Raw genomic sequence first — 27375 nt, 5'->3', positions numbered from 1 at the left:
TCCCTACCAAGAACGACATCTTTATGAACAACCCTTGACTAGCACCCTCATCATGAAATCTCTCACCCATGTCAATATCTTAGGAAGCCTGATGCTTTCAAAGTGCTTGCCTGTATAGAGAGGTCTTTGCTTCACATATGATCCTTGCCACAACCATGTTGGGCATATCCTGAAATCAACGTGCTCCAAGAGACATCCCAGAAAGGATGCCCATCAAGTGGAAAGGCCTTTCTTCATGGCTTGCTCAACAATCTGCTTGTAAAACCCTGCAATAATCAGCCTTGTTGCGTTACAGCTCCCCCAACAACAATGCCAACGTGACCCTTAATGAGAGGGATTAGTACCACAGCCCAATGCGGGCATCAAAGCTCAAAACAAATAAGAGTGAGAGACTAATGTCTTGCTACGCCGAATTTGCTCCCTGCACCTGCTTGACAGTGCACAACTAACAGCCTCCTTGTTGGCTCAGCTCGTAGCGTAAAACAGCCTTCGTCGAGCACTGATGGAACCAGCCCATGAAGGGGCGTCTTGTACCCTGGTGCACAGACCTGCAACATGACATCATTGGGCAATAGCCTCTGCCTTTCATTCGGGCACCACATTTGGCATATGCATTTCCAAGCACAACATGTGTCACCAACAATCTTTGACTAGCAACCTCATTGTGAATTCTCTCACCCATTTGAAGGCCTCGAATAATGCCACACATCTTCAAGGTGCAAGCATAGGTGATTGTAGTTGGAGAAAGACCTTTACTTTGTATCTGGTAAAAACAACCCAAAGCTTCCTTGCCATGGCCAGCTTGGGCATATCCTGCAATGAACGTGCTCCAAGAGACGACGTCGTGGAGAGGATGCCCATTTGAACTTTTTGTGCTTCCGTGAGGGCATAACATTTGGCATACATATCAACTAAAGCACTGCCAAACATGACAACATTAGGCAACAACCCCTGACTAGCAATCTCATCGAGAATTCTCTCACCCATGTTGGCACCTCAGCCTTCTGCAGAGGTCTTTCCTTCACAGTGTGCTTGGATCAATAGAGTGCGTGTAGCGATGGACGACGTGCTGCAATTGTGACTACCTCCTGCAATTAATAAAGCAGCGCTAAAAAGCAAGCGTTGCCTGTGATTAAAAAAGCTTGCAAATGTTTACAAAATGCCAGCCACGTGGACAAAGGTGCTTCCAGATTTTTCAATGTGCATATATGCTAACGAAGTAAAAAATTTTGAGTGAATGCCTTCGAAGGGGGTGAGCAACAAAGGGATCTCGAGAGATTCTCTAGTAACGCCAGTATGTCCCATCATGCATTTTACAATTGACCGCCCATACTTTATCCGACAGGTTAACTTTGTGTATACGAGAGATGAAACCTGCACGTACTCTCGCCCTCTTTCGCACGCTTCGCGCGATCGTTATTCGCAAGCACTGTGTCTTTTTTCTGTGCATCGAAACGCGACCATTAACACCCCCCCCCCCCCCCCCCCCCCCCCCACACACACACACACACACACCCCAACAGAGACACTCACGGCCACAGCCACAGCCAACACACACCCATACATCCACCTAGTCACGGAGCTCCCAACAGGTTGAAACACTCATAATTCTCTTTTTTTTTGTTGCAATTTATGTTCTCTCACGCGTGCATTTCTTGGGTGCGGTCTCTGATTTTGCAGATTAGAGAAGCTGAGATAATTCAGAAGGTTAGAGGAGCTTATACGAATAGCAGAAGTATGAATTCTGGAAACTTGCGGCGACGAATTCGCCACGAAGACGTTGGAGGATATACTTATGAGCGTCTAGATTCTGGGGACTCTGGTGATCTTAATGAACCGCTCTTAAGCCGCTCTGATCCTGACATTAGAAGCAAATTTGTGAGTCTTCCACTCTCTTTGTGTGTGTTTTTGTGTGTAAGAAAGAAAAAAAAATATCAATGATCTGAGAACAATCCAAGAGACCACATTGATCTACTTTTTTTTTTTTTGTGTGTGTGTGTGTGTGTGTGTGTGTGTGTGTGAGAGAGAGAGAGAGAGAGAGAGAGAGAGAGAGATGATGTGAAATTTTATATGAAACGTCTTCAAAATGCCAAAGTGACCTAAGAGACCAAATTGATACAATCTTGGTGGATCTAATACAATGTCTGAGTACAAATTAAAATGACGTAAAATGAAAGCTAAATGAACATCATTGTCCGAGGATGTACTGCATGAGTCGCTGAAGAGCATCGTCAATGTCTGCCTCTGTAAATAGTCGTACTGGACATCTCCCATGTAGGGCTAGAATAGTCCTCTTCCTCTAATGGATCCTCCGTCAATGTCGTGGTGGCCCTCGTAGATGTGGGCGTCTAGCTCTCCCAAGCTCAATGGTTTTGTGAGTCAATATACCTCTGGTATAGGTGGACTCCGAAGTCTGCTGAGAGAGAGAGAGAGAGAGAGAGAGAGAGAGAGAGAGAGAGAGAGAGAGAGAAAGAGAGAGATCATATTTATGTCTAAGAGAGGCCAAACTAACCAATGAGACAAATCTAAATGTGCATTAGTCCTTATACTCCATGATCGTGAAGTTTGTATAGAAAACTCAAAATTTGAGGTGGTGAAAGTGACCCCAAGTATACATAAGAGCAAAGTGCAGATTCTAGGGATGGGCCACGTTCTCCCACAAAATGCAAGGCAAGGAGGGGATAGGGTGCGTTTTCTTCTTCTTTCGAGATTGAGAAAGTGAGGTCTCTTAGGCTTCATTATATACTTATCTAGATAAGTGTTGGATGCGGCAGAATTGAGAGAGTAGGTAGAATCGAGAATTTCACACTTCCACAATTCTTGGTTCTTTCTTGCGTTAGTGAATGCGGCGGAATTGAGAGAGTAGGTAGAATCGAGAATTTCACACTTCCACAATTCTTGGTTCTTTCTTGCGTTAGTGAATGCGGCGGAATTCAGAGAGTAGGTAGAATCAAGAATTTCACACTTCCACAATTCTTTGTTATTTCTTGCGTTAGTGAATGCAACTTTGCATTATTGATGGTTTTTTTTTAGTTACTTGAGAAAAAGACTCAGAGAGATGAGGTAGAGATGTAGAGAGATAGAAAGGAGAGTCAAAGCGCTCGTCCCAAGAGGGAAGGACAAGGCATGGTGCCTTTGTGATGACTACCTTGAGCACTTCGAAAGCACTCTTTGCTGCATCGTTAAAAATTGAACTATATGCTTTGACACACGTCCAGAAATGAGCGAACATCACATGCAGTGGTAACTTTTAGGCTTTAGCATAGACACTGCTAATAATCCAAAAGCTTCAAGGTACAGCTCTCTTTGAAGAGAATTTGCAATGTTCTCTTCCTCCAAAAAGTACCCTTGACCAAATTATCCAATGGAACTAGCTTACCTTTCTGTTCTTTTCTTGTGCCCTATGACCTATTGGTAGCCTTGCTGGCCTCCCCTGTCGTCTGGCACCTCAATCTGAATCTTTGGAATTCTCTCATCTACCAACTTATTCCCTTTACTTTCTTTTCTTATGCCTTGGGACATGTTGGTAGCCTCGCTAGCCTCCCGTTTCCGTTGGCATTTCAATGTTAATCGTCAGAATATTTTGATGAACCATCAGCTGATTCCCTGGCTTTGTCAAAACCCTCAGATGCACTATCATGTGATTTTCTTTCTTCTCCGGAATCCTTTGATGAACTTGCATTTGTGGTTTGTAGAAACCCTCGCATGCACTACCATTCGACTCCCTTATTTCTTTGCAATGCACTGATGAACTTTCATTTGGTTCCCCTGGTTCATTCTCTTCACTGGATGACTCTTGCCCTATTGAGGTGGACACTAGCTTGTCCGTAGGATAAGTCAATGAGCCGGCATGCATTCCAGAACCTTGCTTGGCATGTCCCATAAGTCTCCGAATAGAATCAGACTTTTGTTGCAGACAATATTGTGGAATCTCTTTTGGAAAACCACAGCAAAACCCGAGTGATCCTTTGAAACGAGGACACTGGCAAATAGGTATCGCAAAACCTCTCGTAGTAGTCATCCCATGTGTCTTTCTTAGTCATTCTCAAATAATGCCAAGCCGTGATGACAACTTCTTCATATTCTTCGGTTATCAAGGTTGAAGTGAAAATTCTCTTGAATTTTACCCACTTCGTAAGTGCTTCTTTGCGTAATAACAGAGTAGACCATGTCTTCGCATTTCCTTTCAAGAAGATGCCGCCCTTCGCACCTTGGAGCATTCCGAGAACCGACCTCCCAAGAAGGCGAGGTCAACCTGCTATATAAACTCAAGGGCTCAATGGGCGTCCTGGTAGCCTGAAAATGTATCAAACCTGATCGCTTGACCCCCATTCTTGAACTTCTTGGTCTTCTTGTTCTTTTCTTCATCGTCAAAGAGGACGAGCTCTCCTCTTTGAACTACTAGATGGCCTCCCATGTCAAATATCTTTGGAACTAGAGGACGATAAACTGTTGGAACTGTCACAAGACGTGCACCACGTGCCAATAGAAAAGAACAGACTGAACAGACTTTTAACACTTCAATAACAACTGAACTGAGAGAGAGAGAGAGAGAGAGAGAGAGAGAGAGAGAGAGAGAGAGAGAGAGAGACGCGACACGGAGTGGCGGAATTCCACCCCAGAGAGTATTGGCGCCCAAACCTTGGCGCCCCTTTCGGTATTTCTTTATATTGCATCAACACAGTACAAGCCGGAACTCCAGACTCTGCACCTTCTCTAGGAAGCATACCAGAGAATGAGTCCTAACCTCATATTTAAAGGCCCTTGGCTTGAAAAGCAGTTACAGTGAAAAGCCTTCAAAACTCAAAAGCTTCTGGTTCCAAAAGCAATGCCAAAAGCTGCCAGCGTAATTTACGAAAATCCGTACAACCTGCCACGTCATCAACTTTGCGTGAGTGTGTGTGTGAGTCTTGCTTTATCTTAATCCCTTTATGTCATTGGGGCCCCATCAGACAGGGTCCCCATAAGTTGGTAGGACTTCTTCTTCGATAGAGAAAGAGGAGAATATGACACCAAAGACGTTGTAAAACCCTCCTCCGAAGGCTCCACTCTCGTTGGCGAGAGTGGTCTACTATTGATTGCACAAACTGGTACAAAGTGGATGCATGTGATTGATGCAATTCTAGGCTATGTCGATGTCGACGACGGGGATGACGAGACTGACTCAGATTTGCTTATATATTAACTTAGCAAAATTGCCCTACCTACTTTCCAACAAAAGTCACTTAAAAATAATAAGTAAAAATGTCAAAAATAGGAAAAATAGGTCTATGCACTAAAAAAATGCTACTGATGGGATCTGACTAAAATCTGATGGTCATGCTGTGTGCAACCAGAGGATATGCATCTAATTTAAGTGTTTGGACATGCACGGTCTGCGAACAGACTCACAAAAGTGCCAGAACACTTGCGAATTTAGACTGACTGGACTGACTGAACCCTTGTTATGAAGTAGCTTGTCCACGGACACATAGGGTTGGATGTGTCACGTGACACTTACAGGTGCCACATCAGCAAGACCTTTGCATTGATAATTTTGAAGGGTTTAGGCCCCTCAGCCCTAGTTTTTAAGTTGGGAGGGTTAGGGCTAAGTTTATTAAAAACCCTAACCCTCTGTTGTTGCCACGTCACAAACTCTCTCTCTCTCTCTCTCTCTCTCTCTCTCTCTCTCTCTCTCTCTCTCTCTCTCTCTCTCTCTCTCCCTCCTCACCACACCTTCATTGATTTTGGTACCAATTGCAGATTACCCCTGGGCAGTCCACTGCCACATCATTATCCTATGGTGGCAGTTGGCTGATGTGGCTGTACTGCTCTGCTACTTTTTGCACCACTTGCTGCTGTTCTTTGCACCAAACTGTCTTTTTGGTATCAACGGATGGCACCTTCTATTGACTGTCTTGTATCTCGTTGCTTGATACTGGTTTGATGAACTTACAGGCCAATAATTTACCTTTGATTATGTTGTTCGAACAAATGAATACTAACTAGAGCATCACTGTTGGAAGCTTGAGGACGATGATGCTGACTGGGAGGATAAGAAACATGAAGCACAACTTGTTTGGAGTCAGATCTTTGTGCGATTACTAGCACAATGGGCACAGTTCTTTGGTTGGTAAACATTGGTGCCTTTGTAATTGTGTGGCAAAAGTGTTTGTGAAAGTGCCAATGCTTAATACACTTTATATCATGCAGCTGCACTATTTGGCCCAGCTTCTCGAGCGGGAAGTCTTATTTTCTGGGGTGCACCAAGACAATCTGAGTCTGACGAGCAGAGTGATGACCTGGAATTTACTCCACTACAGGTACAATTACTCAGAGCCTCTTGTCGTTTTTACAACAAATATTCTCTATTAGGTTGACAAAAAAAATCTAGCGAGAATTTTACTCTGGGGCGTACATGGTTTGGTTACTTGGAACCTCTTCTTTTTACTCTCTGTTCTTTTCAACCATAAACTTCATATATTTTGCTTGATTGCAGGAGGAAAGGTTGAGATTTCTTCAAGCACGTATAGAACTTCCTTTTGATGGTACACATCTATGGCATCAGGTGAGGCCATTCCAGGGCAATATTTTGTATGAGAACACGCATCTTTATTGGGGCTTTTGTTTGTTGTTTTTCCAAAAAAATCCTCATGTTAAAAATATCCTGCCCTTAAATTTGAGCCATTAACAGTAATACTTATGAAATCATGAGGCCTGATGCAGGACAAGGCCTTTTATAATCTTGAGTGTCCACTGCTTGTTTAAGCCGGTCTCATGCAGACCCACAATTTTTTGTGCTTGCCGGGGTTGTTGTCATTAGATGTAACCATTTGAAAGTTGATCTGTCTGAATATACAAAGAAATTCAGAAAGAGTGTTGTTTTCAGGATGCTCTAAGAGAGTTGTGGACAGTATCTTTCCCAGATCGTGAATTGACTGACCTTGTATCAGAGCAGTGGAAAGATATGGGATGGCAAGGCAAAGATCCTTCAACTGATTTCAGGTGCACTGTCCCATTGCAAAAAGGCTGATTTATTAGTTCAATAAATGGATGGAAATTATGGATGCCTCAAACTAGTGTGACTATTGTTGATCTGTACAGATAAACATAAGGTATTCTGTAGGAGCATGTATTGTTTTCTTGATATGGGTCTCATCACGCTCGTTATTGTGAATAATAAAGCCATTATGCTCAACTTAGCCTATAACACCTGTTCTGATTGCAGAGGTGGTGGGTTTATCTCCCTCGAAAACTTGCTTTTCTTTGCCAAAGAGTACCCTGTAAGCTTTTGAACTGAGATTCTAATGTTGGAATTTTTCTGTTTTTTCTATACGGTTGTGAGTGAATGACGGTATGTGTGTGGATGTGCAGAGATCTTTTAAGAAATTACTTCATAAGGAGGAAGGTTGCAGGGCTACATGGGAGTATCCATTTGCAGTTGCTGGTATCAATATCTCATTTATGCTGATACAGATTCTGGACCTGCGATCAGGTTAGGAATCCTTGAGATGTTCATTGCTTCAAAGCTAGTGGAAATCAGCATCCAGCCAGTATTGATTCTGGTCAAGTGCTGGTGAATGCAAGCTTAGTGGTCCGATGACCTAATGGACATACCCCACTTTTCTTTCTTTGTTTTTCGCAGTGACACCAAAAACTGTGAGTGGAAAGCGGTTTGTCAAGCTGCTTGAAGGTTGTTACCTTTCAGCTTTTTCAGAAATCATTTTAGTTAGTGCTTTATCCATCTCTGATTTGAGTGATGTATTTATGTAGAGGATGAGTTCGCTTTTGATAGACTCTACTGTGTTGCATTCGAGATGATGGATGCACAATGGCTCGCAATGAAGGCTTCATATATGGAGTTCAATGTATGCCATCTAATCTTCTAATGTGTTGCCAATTGTAGCCATTGTCTGCATTCTTGACATAAATAGCCCAAACGGGAGTTTGATTTTGCAGGCCGTATTAAAGGCAACACAAGCGCAGCTTGAGAGAGAGATCTCTTTGGACGATGTCACATGTGTGCAAGATCTACCAGGGTTCAACTTGCTTCGTCCTCCATAATCTGATGGCACTGTATACACCCTAGTTATGGGGTGATTTTATTCATGAAGGCCCATCAAGGGTTTTGTAAAATATCCAAATATATCAGTGTTTTCACTTCTTTGCCAACCGTTGTCCCATTCTAAATGGCCCGCTACAGAATGAGAGAAGTGGGCTGGAGGGCAACAAATGTAAAGCAATGAGGAGAGCATTGGTTTTGACACTCGTAATTTGAAGCTTCGGTCATAGCTCTATATTTTTGGATTGATTTAACTCTTTTGTGTGTGGTGTGCTTGTGTTGTTGTCTAAGTAAGCCCTTCATTGCCAGTGCTCAAGTCAACTAAAATGGTCTAAAAGGGATGGTACTGAAGCTTTGGTCGTTCCTCGCATGGTTCTGTACAGAGAACCTAGTTGTGCTTGTTGTTGCAGACATTCAGCATCTTTGTTTTGCCTATGATCTGTCAATACTTGGTATGCCAAGTTGGATTAATGTGTAAGCAAGCTATACTTGTAGGTTGAAGTTTTTTTTCCTCGTAGTTACCCTCTTGTCGAAGTTTGTCCTTTTGCTAGCATTGAGCTTATATTTTGGTGAGGATTCTAATTATCTAAAGAAACAAATGAGATAGGCTTGAAGATGCTTAAAACTAGTTTGGTATCAGGCCAAGGTGTGTTTTTGTTATGATATTCAATATGCTGTGGAAAAAATCTTCTCATTTAATCCTTTCGAGAGCTTTGAACATAGTATCTGCTAAAAAGTATATTTTTGCAATCTTGAGCCCAAAATGACATGTTTTTTTGAACTGTAAAGGGAACCAAACCAGCATCATGGGCGCCTGTCTGGTCAACCCAACTCACGTGAAGTCATTGCGCTTCGGTGAGGGTTCAAGTCCTACATTTGCCTTTTGTGGTAAGAGAAAGGGGGGGGGGGGGGGGGGAGGGGGGGAGAGAGATTCGAAGGGAGGTAAGGTTGCAGGGGGAGGAATCTCAATAATGCTTGAATATAATAGATCCGGAGCTAGTATGTCCCAAAAAGTACACACTTTAAAAGTACACAATTACATGAGATGAACGTTCTACTTTGCCTACAAACGAATCTTGCCTTATTTGACCTACACAATTTTACATTTTTTATGTACTCACAACACACATTTTCTAAGACATGAAATTTAAGCAAACGAGTAGTACACCTATAAATAGTTTTCTTAAAATTTTCACACATCTGTTCATTTTTATAATCGCTAGTATATCTCTTAAAGTTGCACAACATGTTAGGTTTCCCACAAGCTACAAAAAAAAAAGGCACAAAAGACTTGATGATCTGACATTGTTTTTCAACAAAAGATGTGGAATTGGAAAGGTAAGAATTTCTAATGGTGTATAAAAACAATGTATAAACCCTCACTACTTTGTTTAGCATAAACCTTGGGTTTCATTACAATGTTGGAATATTGATATGTATACGCACTACTCAAGTCAAGACTTGGCTTGAATCCTCACTTGCAAAAACTTGCTTCTTGAGGTCCATTTTTCATAATGACAAACTATGTTAACAAGTTACGTAAATAAATAATTCGTAATCATAAAAAGTTATTAGGATAACTCTACCTGCATGCATAAAACATCTTTTCATGAAGGTTTCAACAACTTACTAAGAAAACAAGTTTTATAGCAGTGAAAATTTCTAAATTAGCAAGTAGCTATTGGAGATTTACTTGTCCATATCAATTTGAAAAGGTACCCCTTTTTATTCTCAACCTTGGAATTTTGAATAAACATTAAGCTTGTATTTAGAACATCAAGTTGTTCGTTCTTCCAAAGCATCTTGGACTATTGTGAAGGGCTCAAATTGACACAGTGCATGCAATTCAAATAGATTAAGTAGACTAGTTGAAAAAGTACCTTGAAACATCATGTATTAAAAACATAGAGTCTAGAAAATATACCTTCCGAACAAAGTAGTGAGGCTTATACATTGCTTTTATACACCAATAAAGATTTTGGAGGTATGATGGTGACATTGGTTTATGCTTACCAACAACAAAAATATATATTTTTAAATAATTGTGTCAATTGGTTCTTGGGTAGATAGAAAACCTTATATCATCAAGTATTTTGATCATGACAATATATCTTATGCACCCTCAGCATGCTAAGCAACCTTGGAAGGTTTGCTATTCATATTGGTTCAATCTCAGCTGCTAGAAAATGTTTGATCTAGTCTCTTTTGAAACAACCATCTTGGTTTGTTTCTTACTTTTTTATTGTGCATGTTTTACATGTGAATAACACCAAATCATCTAGTCTATTAGGCATTATTGGGTAGCTTATGTCAGACCTTGGATTTCCTTTACGATTGTGTATCTTATATCACATCAAACTCTCTACTAAAGGTTAATCATATATATATATATATATATATATATATATATATATATATATATATATATATATATATATATGAAGACACAAGAATTTTTTGAAAAGGGAAAAACTCGGCTCATTTTTGTTCAATAAGGATTGAGCTTCTTTAAATTTTCACATGAGCCTTTGGATATAGATCATTGCAATCTAGAGGCCCTCTTTATGTGGATCATACTAGAGATACATGAGGGGACCTAACACACTACCCTCTACTACTTCGCCCCGTCGAGGTTGAAGTTTAGGATAGTGGGAGAGGAGCCATAGGACAAAACTTAGAGGGGCATAAGGGGGAGGAGAATGGTGAAACCCTCTCACATTCACATATCATGCGGAGGGGATCATGGAGTATTCTAAAAGAGGCCTTCCTCATGGGAGACTTCAAGAGACAAACATAAAGCAAGTAGTGCATGAGATGACTATTTACGAGCCTACAGTGCTTCAGGCTCTTGATAAGATCCGAGTTGGAGATTGAAATTAGGAGGATCTCAGCAAACACAACATCCTTCATAGCCTATGGATAGCACCTACTAAGGTTGGGATCACAATAATGTCTCAATCTCTATAAGGGGCTTCTAAGTGGTTAGATGAGAGGTCTCACATGTATCCCACCATCCCTCTTTGAGATAGGGAGCATAGTGGACTACATTCTTGGATCTAGGAGGCAATCCACTTGATCACATCACTCACTATTCCACCCAAACCTATTGGGGGTGACCATACTTGCACCTCTCTCCCTTGACAACACACCCCCACTACACATACTACCTGCATGTATCCCACACACTCCACGACACATACTACTTCTCACATGATTTATTTGATATGTACACTCAACATATCTATGATGGTATCTTTCAGCTACATCCCTCAACACCACTTGAGACACTCACTACCCAGATCTCATCCGTTTTTAACACTAGCTCTCAGCAACATCCCACACCATACTCATTCAGAGAGCAATTACACGCTTTGGAATTATGACCCAAAATTAGTGGTATGATGACTTGAGTGGAGAGAGATATATAGAAAACTATGTATACTGTGTGCACTATCTAAGATCACTGAGTGAGAGGTCCATAGAAAAATGAGGACTACAGGAAACGATGTTTAATAGCAGTACCTGAACCCACTTGATGCACATGATCTTGAGTACACTAGCCCACTATTTGATACTTCTATCCACGTGCTTTTTCCATATGTATGGTGTTTGAGTTTCAGAGAGCGATTTCAAGTTGGCACTCAAAGGCTTGGATGTGGATAGGTCTCTTATATTCTCTCCACAACAAGCTCAAGAGTCACTCCAACTTCCTTAGCAAAGCCTAGAGGTTCTTTGTGGATGTTGTAGTAGCAGATGAGGCAAGGATTGTTCCTCTTTGTGATGCTCAATCACCAGGCATTTCTTTTGTTGGCCTCTAGATTGTGAGTATGTTTATGTTTACTCAATCAAGTTTTGGTAGACGTTTGATCCACCTCCTTCATACATTTCATATAACCTATAGCTATTATTTTTTCTCCAATAACAACCTTGTACCATACTCCTCCTCTCCCTCTCCCCTTTCTCTTCCCGTCTCCCCCCTCCCTCTCCTCTCCCTCCCTCCTCTCCACCCCTCCCCCTCCCCCTCCTTTGCTTTCTTAGGATCAGTTGTCATGGTGCTCAACGACATCACAAACCTTGTCCCTCCACCACATACTTCACACACCATAAGTTTGCATATTTGCTTTCCCATGGAGTTTGCATCAAAGGATGCATGTGTAGGTGGACAAAGATCATCACAACAACGTTGTCTTAATTTCACCTTTGGGTAGATGGTCATTTTTACTCGTACGATCCAGTGAAACGCTTCCATTTAACATTCACTAGCCTCTCAAAGTTTTTTAAATATGGTGGGAGAGTACATGCATGCCTGGTAGGCTATTGTTAGCAGTTGTTTATGGGTGCAAGTGATTCTTTGCATTGGTGGATGATAAACACTTCAACACAACACATTGATATTACAAACCAAATTTTCTCTTCGAAGAGAGAGATTGCAACCTTCTGATAAGAAATATAGGAGAAATATGCGAACATTTTACAGATTGGCAACACCATCATGGACTTGAAAGAAACATCCCTTGGTGCAACCTTAAATGTACATTTGCATCCATTGAAACACTTTTATATGCGGGGTGGATCATGCAGCTGACAAATGACATCCACAAGGTAATTTATTCTTCATTTTCTTTCACGTCTCTACTTCAGACTAACGACTCAAGATCTCACTAGTTGTCTCAACACATGATGTGATTTCCATCTTGTGTTCACCTATGTGGTCACCAAGGAGTTGATGCATAAATTAGCAAATGTGGTGAGTGAAGGCGACAAGCACCATACTTGCAACGAAGCTGGGATCAACACTAAGGCTTAGAAGGCTATTTTTCAACTTCTTAAGGATGCCCTATGGGATTGAAGCATTGTGGAGAACCTGTTTCCCATTCTATGCAAGATCAATCTTGCAAAGGACACAAACAAAGATGTGCTTCTTACAAGAGAGCATACCTATTTATTGAGGATATGATGTCTGCTTTGCTCTATGCCACATGCACGCCAAAGAGAAGGAGAAAAGCTAAGCAAAATTGCTCAAGATATTTAGAGAAGGGGTCCGTTTACACAATGTGGAACAATATATTTGTAGACCTCAAAAGGCTTCAGCAACAAGTTATACTTTGATTCTATGAGTTACCTCAATAATGTGACATAATTTACTTTTTCATTTTGGTTATATTCTTGTTAGCATGGATTGTGATGGCTAAGGTCTTTTACCTACATTTTTTGCAATGATTGGTACAAAGATTGTTTTTGTGTTGAAACTTGATGAGTGCCAAATAGTGAAAGGCTCAAGACTTTGAGTGTCACTCTAATGGATAAATCCCTATTGAAAACAAGGTGAAAGGATTTTGTTGAGCTATCTCCCTCCCTATCCTTTAGCGTACAATAAAAAAGGGACATATGGTGGTTGCGTGAAAATGAAGTGCCCAAAGAGACCAATGTAGTACTTTCATGGGTTTTTGAGAGAACTCCATGTATTATAAAAGTAATACACTCCCAACTTGACGATGAGAAGCTCGAGGTCGAGGGTTTTGGTAGCTTCGGCATGGAGTGGCCCTTGGGTGGGGACTTACAGACCATAAAGTGTTTGCTTGGCTGCAAGCAAGGGGTTTCCCTCAATTCTTATCCATTTTGCACCTTAGGCGTACAAGCCAGGAAAACGATAATCACAGAAGATCTCTACAAAGGGTGGTTCAAGGAGTCGACAATGATGACGATTTTTTTGATGGGATGAAGGTAAAAGAATGGAAAGCGTGTGTCTTAAGATGCCTCATGCTCAACACACCAAATTATGCACTAGAGGACGAAGCTCGAACTCCATATTTTTTATTTCTCTATCCAATGTGCATTGTATACATTGTATGCTTTTATGTGCATTTTTAATGGAGTTTCAAAGCTCCATGTTGACTATGTTTTTTATACAATGAGCTTTTGCAAAAGTCTCAGGAGGGAATCACCAAGGTGGAGGAGCTTCTCAACTCAATTGCTTGTGACGGTGAAAATGTGTCAATTTTTGTTGCAAAGAAAACAATTGAGGCCCATGAGATTGACCAACATGTTTTAATGAGTGGGAAAAACACATTTTTTGAAGAAAGCTAATTCGAGCAACTCTTGCCAAGTTGAAGCTCAAAAGTGTTAAAACGCAGTGCAAGGAATTATGCAAAGCCACAATTGACAATGACTTCAATGAAAAACTTGAAAATAGGGTGAAGCAAATCTAGCAACCCTTGAAAAAATGGTCACGCTTATGGGTCTTACTAGCACAACACATGATCAACACCAATCATTTCAAGCTGTGGTGGCGAACTTCACAAAGATCTTCACAAGCTTATGGGGTTTTGTTGTTGACTAAAAATGCATACGAGTATATTGTGGGCACTCTCAGTTCTAATCAAGAGGGGGCAGTATATGTCAAAACAAGTTAATAGATTTCTTGTTGGTTGTGGGATAAACCACCAATGTAAAGTGTCTTATACCCCTCTACAAAATTGTTTTGTTGAGAGGAAAACCAAGTTACTTATGAAGATGACATAATGTATGGTCAAAAGTCAAGGTTTACCACATGCTTTCTAGCTAGAGGTTGTTGTGTGTATTGCCTACATATTTAATGCGTCCCACCAAAGCTTTGAAGTCTATGGCTCCATATGAAGCATTACATGATAAAGAAGCTATCTATTGGCCACTTACGTGTTTTTGGTTGCTTAAATTATTCTCTAGGGTCGTTATAACAATGCAAGAAATTGGATGATAATGCCAAATATTCAATTTGCAATCTCACAAGTGAGCAGATTTGTGCATACACAAAATCTAAGCATTGGCAAGCAGTAAAGAGAATCTTTTGCTACTTGGATGGCATTCTGCATCTTGGGTTGTTTTATCCCAAGGAGAGATCATTGTCGTCTGAGTTACATGCCTTTTGTTAACTCTGATTTGGAGAGATCAAAAGTTCAAGGCTTTTCACAAAGCTTTGGGTTTGCTTCCCTTTGTGAAATGATCATGTCCATAGGGTATGTCACTTCCCTATATGTGCCAAATCTTGTTCACCGCATCGCTCCCAAGGGGCATTTGTTGCCATGTGTATGGTAGTGATGTGTGTGCTTAAGACCGCCGTGGCACTTTTTCCTTCATTGGGAGGTTTTTTTCTCACATGCTTTGTACATAAGCCCATCATTCTAGGGCTATCTTATCTTATATTCGCACACCAAGTAATACATTGCTGCGTGCCTTTAACTTCTTCATTTCCAAACTGTGTGCATTCATGCAACCCTAACTCCAATACTCTCAGTGAGTGAGAAGTTCTCTTCTTATTCTCAATGATTATTGACAAAGCATATCCAAATTCCCTCACAAACTTATGAAGAAAACATTATCAACTAGGCAAGTCAAACATAGGGAGGAAGGAAGAGAATGATGAGGACTTGAAAGCAATGGACAATTGTTTTATGACCTCACTAAAAATATCTACTATTGACGAGGATTTGTACGACAATAGTAGGATACATGCTTATCCTCCAAACAATTTGACTTCATAGAAACACATACTTGGGAAACATGTTGGTCTATAGATATGCATGCTGTATATGCCCCAAAAAAGCTCTAATCTACAATATCATGTCCTAGAATGCTCTGGTCATAAGACATGCACAAGAGGATAAGGCAAATATCTTCTAGACAGTTTAAAAAATAGGTAGTGTACCACCAACACCTTGAGAGAAGAATGAGTGGATCACACTATCTCACTGAAACCCAATACAAGAAAGTCTTGACAAAACATACTTGCCAGTGCAATTAAAGATGACAAGAAGGCTTGCATATGAAACCCAAGCCAAGAAAGTCTTGACAAAACATACTTGCCAATAACCGGAGGCTCTTTTCCCCTCGTCGGCTTGCCAGCTCTAGCCCAAGAAAGAAAAACTCAAGTCTCATATATGTACGTCTTCTTGTGAATGTAGGAAAAGATGAGCATAAAAGCTCAAACATAATCAGCAAACAAGTTTCATGGGAGATTGGACATGCCACTACATAGATGCTTAGTATGAATGCGAGTCTGGTCAGGAAACATTCAGAAAAGATATGAGCCAAAATATACGTGAAAGGGAAAGGTATGCCAACAAGAAAATACTTTTGAAATGAGCAAGGTGGTCCCAAGTATATGGACACCATTACGGCATAACTGCAACATTTTCTTCAATGCTTAAAACTGCTCATACCGCAGCTTCATAACAACAATAATAAAATCACCATCGCCCCATGCTCTACACTGCAAAGTTAGGTATGTTGATGTACATGGCACTTGGAAGCACAGGTCATGAGAGTTGCAATACACCATATAATTCATTTCAAGAAATGTGGCATGGTCTCTCTTCCCACCAATTGAGCAGCATAGCTTGCCCATGCATCCAATGCATAGTGCTTTCCATCCATAAAATGGCAGATCCATCATTCGATCATGTTAACTTAAGAGCTTCGCATTGCATCTTTCTGTGCTACCATTTGCTGGAACACTTGCATCGAACAGTTTGGAGATAAACGACCATGTTACCTAGTCATCGAGGCAGAGCACAATTCCTTCACACAAATCCTGAAGCTCAAGTTTTGAGACCCAAGAGAATTCACTGTGACGACATCGATTCTGTTGCCTCGGGCAATGTGTCGAAAGCCAAGCTTGCTGCTTCACCAGACAAAGACGGTAACAGTTGTAGCTGATGCACTACATATGACATGCGGGGCCTCATTGAAGGAACATGCTGTGTACAAGAATATACCAAATTTACCACTTTCTGTATCTCTTTCACATCTGGAACACTTGTAATCACAGGGTCCAAAAGCTGTACAAAGTTGTTGGACTGTACCAATGGTGTAGCCCATTCAAAAATGCTCTGCCAATCCACTGATTCCACAGTTTGAAACGGCATACGCCCACTTATCAATTCAAGCAGCAACACTCCAAAGGAAAACACATCACTTTTTGTTGTCAATTCGTTGCGATAGACAAACTCAGGGGCAAGGTAACCATAAGTGCCTGCCATAGCTGTTCTTTCATTCATGGTCTCCCATGGCACAAATTTGGCCAGACCTACCCCTAGTATGTGAGCTCGAAACTCTTCATCCAGTAGGACATTGCTTGATCGGATATCTCGATGGACAACATGAGGGCGAACCTTGTCATGCAAAAATCTGCCAGGACCGTCTCTCTCTCTCTCTCTCTCTCTCTCTCTCTCTCTCTCTCTCTCTCTCTCTCTCTCTCTGTGTGTGTGTGTGTGTGTGTGTGTGTGTGTGTGTGTGGCGAGAAAAGGGGCTGTATTCTGTGTACATAAGAGACCTCTGGAGATGCTCAATGGCCTATCACCCAAAGGAAGTACAAAAGCGGGGTAACAATGTGTATGATCCCGACAAAAAAGAACGACCTCATCCATGTGTCACAAAACGGGAGCGTACACGAGCACTTGAAAATCTGAAAATTAAAATACTTTGCAAATGTGAGAGAAGGGAGAAGATCGACACAGTATTGGGGACCAGAAGATGGGTCGGTCCCCCCCCGTTAAGAGTATTCTTTTATTCAGGGAGAATTCGTATACAAGCACGAGAACCCGAGGAAACCCCTCCGTTCTGTAATCTTAGACCCGAAGGTCGTGCTTTCCCATAAAGGGCTTGGGCACAAGGCCGTTCCTTCCCGTAAGGGACTTAGGCGCGAAGCCGTACTTTCCCGTAAGGGACTTAGGCGTGAAGCCGTACTTCCCGTGAAGGGCCTTCCCGTAAGACGGGAGATTCCTACAAAACAAACCACACAAACACGCGACAACAATTCGTATGGCGAATCCACAATAGATACCTGTCGCTCTTGCGCGGGAAAAGCGACTTCTGTGCTTCGTAGTCTCGCGATCTCTCGCGGCAGAGTCTTCTCTTGCTGATGTTGGTACTTCCCATGAGTGAGGGCATGTGGTGCTTTTATAGCTCCCTGGCCACGGCACGAATAACTGCTAGCGTGGAGATCACGGCCGTTTTTTTTTTTTTTTTTTTTTTTTTTTTGCGCTATTCTACCCGAAATAGGGAGAGAGAATTCGTTGGCTGGTTTTGTTGCTTTATCTTCTAAGTGGCTGCCCACTTATTAAGTGGGCGGCCGGCATATTTTAAAATTGGTCTGAACCTGCCCAAAAACTCAATAAAACCTTATAAGTTAAAACCAATGCATTTAACAACACTTCCCAGGCGTCCCTGGATGCAACCACATGCACGAATGCAATGCAAACATAGATTCCTCGCGGGAAAGCATCTGCCTTCCCGCGATTGTTCTTGCTTTTCGTAAAAAGCTTCATTGAACCCATCTTTATTCTTGTGCTTGCGTTCTTACGCGTATTTTCTTACTCAGTTCGAATTTCCTCCTTAGCCTACGAGATGCCCCCTTACTGATGCACCCGTCACCCATCATGTGACGCATCAGGGGCACTCGTAACCCGGCCCTTTCCACCGAACTTACGGAAACTCCTTCGCGATGTTTACCGTCACCCATCAAATGACACATCAGAGTTGTCCGTTCTTGATGGCAGTTCCTATAGCTACAATCTTTTAACAGTTCTTAGTGCACACAATAAAATATCCTAAAAAAGAGATTAATCATTAAAAATAAGAAAATAGTCCAATTAGCAACATGCCTCTAGCTTCTAAACAGTTGACCTCAACTGTAGTGCTTGGACATATACCTCCAGTATCCGGGATAAGCTGCTAATTCCTCCTACGTCATCCACTGAGCATCTAGATTCGAATAGTTCTTAAACTTAACCAAATACTTTCGTGTTATCTTTCCGGATTTGAGAGACCGCTCTTGATGACTTACTATCTACTCCGGTTGGAGTATTTCTTCTGTTTCCTCAACCTCAGGAGGTTCCTCAGCACTAGGCTGGCTTGGAGGCGGTCCCACATACAGCCGGAGTAAACTGGCATGGAAAGCATTATGGATCTTCCAATTAGGCGGTAGCGCTAATCGGAACGTGACATCATTTACTCGCTCAGTGATCTTAAATGGCCCATAATAACGGGTAGAAAGTTTTACCACCTTCCCCTTATGAGACGCTTGTTTCTTAAGTCTTGCCTTCTCAAACTTGAGTAAGACTAACTGTCCGACTGTTAAGTCTAGATTCCTTCTGTGCTTGTCTGCAGCTTTCTTATGCTTTTCCTGAGAGCGTAGAATAGCTCTCCTAACTTGCCCGTAGGCTGTGTCCAAGTCCCGGACAAATTCATTTGCTGCAAAGATCTTATCCTTAGTTAAAAGGATGGGCGGAAGCAAAGGCTTACCATATAGAATCTCAAAAGGTGCTTTCCCTGTCGATGAGTGTATGGTATTCTTATACGCATACTCGACAAGAGGCAAATATTTCTCCCAGTCAGATTGCCGGTCTGACACATAAGCTTTTAACATATCCAATATTGTGGAATTGGCTATCTCACTTTGCCCGTCCGTTTGAGGATGGTAGGCAGATGAAAAATTCAGCTTCGTACCAAGATTATCCATCAAGGCACGCCAAAAATTTCCTGTCATGCGAGGATCTCGATCGCTCACAATAGACTTAGGCATTCCATGATGCTTAAAGATCTGTGCCAGAAAGACACTAGCCATATGATCTGCTTTTATCGTTTTCTTGACTGGTATAAAGTGTGCTTGCTTGCTAAACCTGTCCACAACGGTCCAGATCTCGTCATTTCCAGTCTGAGTTCTAGGGAGGTCCATGATGAAGTCCATGGCAATACTTTCCCAAGGTTCATTAGGCACAGGCAAAGGTTGTAGCAACCCAGGCGTCTTATGCCGATCATACTTCACTTTTTGGCAAACCAAACATTCCCTGACATACTTATCAATGTCTTCTTTAAGGCTAGGCCAAAAGAAATATCTTTCCATTGCTAAGGTCGTAGGGAGAATACCCCGATAACCCGCATAAGGCGAAGCGTGTGCTTCATCCATGATCTTCTTTCTTAATGGTTCCGCCACACATATGGCCTGATGGTGGTAGAGATAACCGTCCCGAATTGAATAGGGAAACTCATTCTCTCCATGATGTAGCTTTCCCCAAACGGTGGAGAAGTCTGGATCATTCGGATACAAATCCGGTAGTGCTTCTAATTCTTGATGATACACCGAAGTGATAGCGTTCACCCTTGGCCGCCTAGACAATGCGTCCGCGACCACATTCTTACTCCCAGCCGTGTGAAGGATCTGGAAGTGAAACATAGACAAAAAGTTTGCCCATCTCATCTGCTTCTCAGATAGTTTCCTTTGCGTAAGAAAACACCGCAAACTGTGGTGATCAGTCTTGATCACAAAATCCGCTCCTAGAAGATAGTGCTTCCAGTTGGATAAGGCGTGAATCACAGCCGTGAGTTCCTTTTCGTAGATTGATGCATGCAACTCTGCATCCTTAAGCCGTCTGCTTTCGTAGGCCACTGCATGGCCTTCTTGGTTTAACACTGCTCCGATGCAATCGCCTGAAGCATCGCAGTGAACCTCAAATGGTTTTTGTAAGTCAGGCACTATCAAAATAGGTCCATGGCTTAGCAAGTACTTGAGCCGATCAAAAGCTCCTTGTTGTCTTGATCCCCATCTGAAAGGAATCTTCTTCTTTGTCAAGTCATAAAGTGGTCCTGCTACATGAGCAAATCCTCGCACAAACCTTCGATAATACGAACATAATCCCAAGAAACTACGTACATCATGTACCGTAGTGGGAATAGGCCAATCTTCTACCACTCGGATCTTGGCAGGATCCATACTCACTTGATTGTGAGAGACTATATGGCCGAGATAGTGTATCTCTGAGAGAAAGAACTCGCTCTTCTATGCATTCACATGCAACTCATGCTTTCGCAATTCTTAAAACACTAAGTCCAAGTGCTTCCGGTGTTCCTCTTCTGACTTAGAGAAGATGAGTATGTCGTCAAAGAATACTCCCGTAAAAGCTCGATACGGGCTGAAAATGCGGTCCATCATGCGATTGAACGTCGCAGGAGCATTTGTCAAGCCGAAAGGCATTACCAAAAATTCATATAGTCCAAAGGTTGTGCGGAAAGCAGTCTTGTGGACATCCTCAGGGGCGATCCGTATCTGGTGATACCCACTCTTTAAGTCTATGCGACTAAAGACACTTGCACCCTGCAACTTATCAAGTATATCATCAATCCGAGGGATCGGAAAGCGATTCTTGATTGTGATCTTGTTTAAAGACCGATAGTCTATGCACATTCGAAACGTGCCATCTTTCTTCTGCACCAGTAGAACTGGAGAGCAGTAGGGTGAAGCACTTGGTCGTACTAACCCTTTCTCTAGAAGCTCGTTGACTTGCTTCAAAATTTCCTCTTGCTGAGCAAGACTCACCCGATAAGGGGGTTGATTGGGAGACGAGCTACCCGGTATGAGATCTATGCGGTGATCTTCCGTGCGTACCGGAGGGAGTTCATCAAGAAGTGTTTCCGTGAAACAATCCTTGTACTTTTCAATAAATTGAAGACGCTTAATTTCGAAACTAGAGAGAGAGTCCCTACTAGTTTTATCCTTTGCAAAAATCAAGTAAGCAGAAACACACTTCTTCATTTCTTTCTTAATGGAGATATGGCTTACAATTGGGAACTGCCAATCTCCTACATCAGCTTGAATCTTTATTTTCTTACCCCCATGATCAAAAGTGAGGGTCTTTTCCACATAATCGGGAATAGGTGTCATGTGAAAGTGCCATGGCATACCCAAGATGATATCACATTCCTCGATGGGTGCCATCAAAAATGATTCGTAGTCCTTGTACTCGCCAATCCGAAGATTGAGCTGTCCTTGCACGGGAGTAGCATTGGTTGTCAACCCCTCGAATGCCGATCCGGATGTAACCGGTGTGCCAAGCTGAGCCGGTGTGAGGCACAAACGTTCCGCAGTATCCAGGGAGATGAAGTTATCCGTGGATCTTGGATTATAAAGAATCAGTACTCGCTGGTTGTTCAAAGACCCCCAGCCCTTCAGAACTTGACGCTTCCCTTTCTCCATTTCTGTGTTTCCTTGAACATCTGGAATGGAGTTCGAGCTTGGTGGTGCGGGTTCCTTCCTTGCTTTCTCTTGCCTCGTAGAGGCTTGCTCTTGCCGTTGCTGCTTTAGCGGGCAGTCCGGTTTCATATGTCCTTTCTCGCCACAGTAGAAGCATCTTTCTTCCTCTCTGAAAGTTTGAAGTTGAGTAGGAGAAAGGTACTTAGTTCGCTTGCCAGTGCCCTTTGGCTTCTTAGAATGATCATCGTCTCTAGATGGAGGACATTTTCTTCCTTGGCCCCCTTGGTCATCGTAGACCCCTCTTTGTCTTGCACGGCAAGTGCTATGCTCCATCTTTCTGGGCGTCCCAGTTGAGTGCAAATCCTCAGCAATGATTGCTGACTCCATCATCCTCTGAAGAGTATCATGCGGATACACCTTCATACTCTTTCGAAGCTGCGGTTGAAGACCCACTTCGAACTTTCGTTTCTTTTCCTCGTAATCAATCTTCATGAAGGGAGTGACCTTCAGAAGAACCGACCAATACTTGTCCACATAAGTCGTTACTCTTTCATGTTCCTTCTGGGCAAGCCAGTCCCATTCCTTCCGTATGTCCTGCTCGAAGTCAGGCGGAAGAAATTGTTCATAAAATTCAGATTTAAAGCTCTCCCAAGTTCTGGCCTGAGAACCTTCCAGAATCTTGGCTAACCACCAATTACTTGCCGTTTCCTTGAGATGCATCCCCACATGGCCTAATTTGGATTTTTCTGTGAAGTGCCCATTGGTAAAGGCGACTTCAAACTGTCTGATGAAGGACAGTGCTTTGGAGATGTCTCTCCGTCCGTTGTAGGTTTCGAACTTGATGTCCTTGTCGCCTGATTTGAAGACTCTCATGCGATGTTGAGACTTGCGACCTTGCTTCTTGAATCGAGGCTTATCTTTAGATTGATGTAGGGTAGTGGCAGTAGCGGCTTCCTTCTTCTGACGAGATGATCGAGAAGTAGAAGTATAGTCAGGAGAGTAAGATGGTGATGAGATTGAGATGTCCTTGCTCTCGTCTAGCAGAGAGAGCGCTTTTTCCTGGCCTTTACTTGAAGTAGGCCGTTCATTCCGATCCGAAGATCCTTTGTGCACCCCGGCACGTTCTTCTTCTCTTGCCTCCTGTGGTCTCACGCCAATAGTGTTGTCTGGATGCTTGGCCGCATCAGTTCCATTCGTTTTCTTCATTCCACCCAAAAGCTTTTGGACGTCTGGCAAGAGTAAGATTTGTTGCAACTCCGCAAGCTGAGCTTGCACTTGTTGAAGCTCCTCTTCAATGCTTCTCCCTTGGCTCGACATGGTTCTTCCCGTTCTTCCCGGAATCGTCCTTCTTTGCAGAGAAAGAGAGGAGTTCGGGCTCTGATACCACTGTCACAAAACGGGAGCGTACACGAGCACTTGAAAATCTGAAAATTAAAATACTTTGCAAATGTGAGAGAAGGGAGAAGATCGACACAGTATTGGGGACCAAAAGATGGGCTGGTCCCCCCCCGTTAAGAGTATTCTTTTATTCAGGGAGAATTCGTATACAAGCACAAGAACCCGAGGAAACCCCTACGTTCTGTAATCTTAGACCCGAAGGTCGTGCTTCCCCGTAAAGGGCTTGGGCACAAGGCCGTTCCTTCCCGTAAGGGACTTAGGCGCGAAGCCGTACTTTCCCGTAAGGGACTTAGGCCTGAAGCCGTACTTCCCGTGAAGGGCCTTCCCGTAAGACGGGAGATTCCTGCAAAACAAACCACACAAACACGCGACAACAATTCGTATGGCGAATCCACAATAGATACCTGTCGCTCTTGCGCGGGAAAAGCGACTTCCGTGCTTCGTAGTCTCGCGATCTCTTGCGGCAGAGTCTTCTCTTGCTGATGTTGGTACTTCCCGTGAGTGAGGGCATGTAGTGCTTTTATAGCTCCCTGGCCACGGCACGAATAACTGCTCGCGTGGAGATCGCGGCCATTTTATTTTTTTTTATTTTTTTTTTTTGCGCTGTTCTACCCGAAATAGGGAGAGAGAATTCGCTAGCTGGTTTGGTTGCTTTATCTTCTAAGTGGCTGCCCACTTATTAAGTGGGCGGCCGGCATATTTTAAAATTGGTATGAACCTGCCCAAAAACTCAATAAAACCTTATAAGTTAAAACCAATGCATTTAACAACACTTCCCGGGCGTCGCTGGATGCAACCACATGCACGAATGCAATGCAAACATAGATTCCTCGCGGGAAAGCATCTGCCTTCCCGCGATTGTTCCTGCTTTTCGTAAAAAGCTTCATTGAACCCATCTTTATTCTTGTGCTTGCGTTCTTACGCGTATTTTCTTACTCCGTTCGGATTTCCTCCTTAGCCTACGGGATGCCCCCTTACTGATGCACCCGTCACCCATCATGTGACACATCAGGGGCACTCGTAACCCGGCCCTTTCCACCGAACTTACGGAAACTCCTTCGCGATGTTTACCGTCACCCATCAAATGACACATCAGAGTTGTCCATTCTTGATGGTAGTTCCTGTAGCTACAATCTTTTAACAGTTCTTAGTGCACACAATAAAATATCCTAAAAAAGAGATTAATCATAAAAAATAAGAAAATAGTCCAATTAGCAACACCATGTGTGAAGAAAGGCGCATCGACGCTACTCCGCTGCCCTGGAGGAGCCGGTTGAAGAATCCCACCGACTGCGAAGGCTATGCAGCAACTCCTGCATATGGGATCATCTGTAGAGTTCCCGGTATATATCCTAAGGGAGTAAGCAAGAAGACCGAGTAAGCAAGACGACCGGATCTATTGGCAAGCCCTGAAAAGAGGTGTGTGATATCCAATGGCTGATCTGGAGGATCCAGATGCATGATCAAAACTATCGTTGGAAAGCTGGGAGGATGCGTTGATCCTGCCATACCTCTAACTGGCGTGAACGGTGAGGAGGGTGCCGGGTCCGCAAAAGAAGCCTCCTCCCAAGGGGCACATTGTACTCCAAAAAGGATAGAGGGGCTCCATCATCGCTCAACAAAGGCCACTGCCACTCACCAAGATCCCAATCCAGCTGAACAAGGGGCTTTCCCTACCAGCTTCACAATCTCCAAAGTAGTGCCTCCTTAGTCGTGAAAGCAAGGTCGACACATGATCTCCTTTGAAAGAGCCTACCACTCGTAACAAGTTGACAATGGGTAGTCCATTGCTGATCACGTGGAACCTCACCTAGAAACACTAGTCGGATGTGACGTCCATGATGGCCAGTCCTAGCAATGCTGTCGCACCATGAGATGTTGCCAGGCGCCCATATAAAATCTATCCAGGCTCTCTAGCAGACGACCTAAATGCATTATAAAGCCCCATGAAAACCGCAATGAATTTGAAGTGCAAGCCACGTATGAAATATGTCAAGCATCTATACCAGAAAGTGCAAAGAGGAATATGTCCCACGCATCTCTCTCACATGGTGCTACATATAGTGAAGATGGGGATTGAATGACGAGCCAGTGCTAAGTGGTCTCTACATTGTTGAAACAATCTGCTGCCCAGACTCGGCTCTCTCTTGAGTTGGAATGGGGGCATAGACGCACATCACACCAACCAAGGTATCATCAATCTCCAGAGTAATCCACATCGCTCTACCATGTACTTAAGTACCATGGTCATGTACACAATGTTGCCAATGGGTCCCACCGAAATGCATACACCACTGCTAGAATACTGCTATCCAATTGCAGTTTCCTAAAATGTATGAGAATCCCCGCATACCAACTTGCTACATCTACAATAACTGTCTATACATAATTTGTGCTCCTGCACAAGAAGTATATCCACAGCTCGATGGCCAATTTCAGCAATGCTAAATACTAGAGTCCCCTGTTGAGCAACAATCGGGGTGCCCGAGCGGGGATCGAAGTATACCCACCAACCTTCATGACAAGGTAAAAGAGTCTGTCCCCCCATGTAGCCATGCCAGTCAGGTGGAATACCTTCATCAATCTCTCTCATATGGGCAGCAACCCCTCTCCAAATCCCAACCAAGGAAGCATCTGATCAAAGGCGTAAAGAGCTTGCTGGCCCGTCATCCCATCTAGCCCAGTCAATGTGAGTCTTCTCGCCTAGCTGACGCCCTTCTAAATCTGTCACATATGCATTCCATACAAGTGGCTGCCTCGCTACCTCCTCAACACAAGAAGGCGGGCGTCGAATCAAAGCAAGACGTAATTCCTTCCATTCAGGTGCAACGGAGGTGTTTAAGGGTTAGCTCGGATCTAGTACTCTGCACAAACACAAGGGTTACTTTACTTCGAGACGCAATGAGAGAGAGAAAGAGAAGACATAGCATGTCGGGTTCCGACCACCCCCAAGGGCCCCCTTGCTCTGTTGCCATAGCAAGTACTTGCTTAATACTTGCACAAAATGCTGATATAATGATGCTAAATGCTGATGATGTTGAGATGCTAATGGGTACTTGATGCGACTGATGCTAGGTACTGTTGAAGTGCTGAAGGGTACTGCGGTGCTTGATACTGCGGGTATTTGGTACTTGCAAGGCTAAGTGCTGGGTACGGCTGAGAGGTACTGCAGTGGATGCTTGGTACTTAAGAGACCAAGTGTTGGATATTGTGGATACTTGGTACTACTGGTACTGCAAGGTATTTTGGTGCTTGGTACTGCGGGTACTGCTAGGTACTGAAGGTACTTGAGTGCTAAGGACGCTGAGATCCTGATGATCCCTACGCTCAGCTAGGCAGGGGCCAAGCCACAACGCAAGGGATGCTAGATGCTAGGGTACTACGTCGATGACGAGAACGACGACGACGACGACAAGGGGTACTTGTACTGCAGTGTTGTTGAAGTGTTAATGGGTATTGCTGAAGGTACTTGGTACTGCGACGACGACGACGATGACGGCGACGACGACGACGAGGCTGTGGGCTCTGATCTGCTACTGCCGGGGACGGCGATGGGCTGAAAACTGAAAACGCTGAAGATGAAGATGGCTGAAATCTGAAACCTAATGCGGCAAGGACTGCAGCCGCGACAAGGCTATGCTGAAAACGTTGGCTGATGGCTGCCCAAGTGTTGGTACTGCTGAGAGGCCTTCTACTGCTCCTCTGCCTTCTCCTAGTGCCCAAGGGGCTTCTTTTATAGGTCCTTTAGCCATTTTCCCTACCTACTTTTAATAAATGTCATGTCAAAGTCACTTATTAATAAATGACTTAAGTGACTGTTCATATGCCTATATGCTTAAGTGACTTAACTGTGCGAGTGAGGGTATGCAACTATGACCGGCGGCCTGGACATGCACGTCCTGCTAGAGGCTCACAAGGGTGCCAAGCTAGG

The 27375-nt window shown here is 43.2% G+C and overlaps 2 protein-coding genes across 2 annotated transcripts in view; one reads left to right on the top strand and one right to left on the bottom strand.

Moving 5' to 3' along the window:
• Positions 1 to 1434: 1434 nt before the first annotated feature.
• Positions 1435 to 8276, top strand: LOC147437366 (ELMO/CED-12 family protein). Its single transcript, XM_086486914.1, has 11 exons — positions 1435 to 1592; positions 1681 to 1878; positions 6006 to 6108; positions 6193 to 6302; positions 6479 to 6547; positions 6869 to 6984; positions 7208 to 7262; positions 7354 to 7474; positions 7625 to 7672; positions 7753 to 7847; positions 7939 to 8276. The coding sequence occupies exons 2-11, from the start codon at positions 1738 to 1740 to the stop codon at positions 8041 to 8043; spliced, it is 963 nt and encodes a 320-aa protein (XP_086343040.1). The 5' UTR covers positions 1435 to 1592; positions 1681 to 1737; the 3' UTR covers positions 8044 to 8276.
• A 7856-nt stretch (positions 8277 to 16132) lies between these two features.
• Positions 16133 to 27375, bottom strand: part of LOC147437365 (protein kinase family protein / C-type lectin domain-containing protein) — a 60313-nt gene continuing 49070 nt past the window's right edge. Inside the window, exon 4 of the mRNA XM_086486913.1 lies at positions 16133 to 17206. Within this exon, the coding sequence (XP_086343039.1) occupies positions 16642 to 17206 (565 nt within the window). The 3' untranslated portion in view covers positions 16133 to 16641. The remainder of the gene's footprint in view (positions 17207 to 27375) is intronic.

Source organism: Adiantum capillus-veneris, chromosome 17 (assembly GCF_014529385.1).
Source record: "Adiantum capillus-veneris isolate H3 chromosome 17, ASM1452938v2, whole genome shotgun sequence".
NCBI lineage: Eukaryota > Viridiplantae > Streptophyta > Polypodiopsida > Polypodiales > Pteridaceae > Adiantum > Adiantum capillus-veneris.
This window is presented reverse-complemented; position numbering and strand designations above follow the sequence as displayed.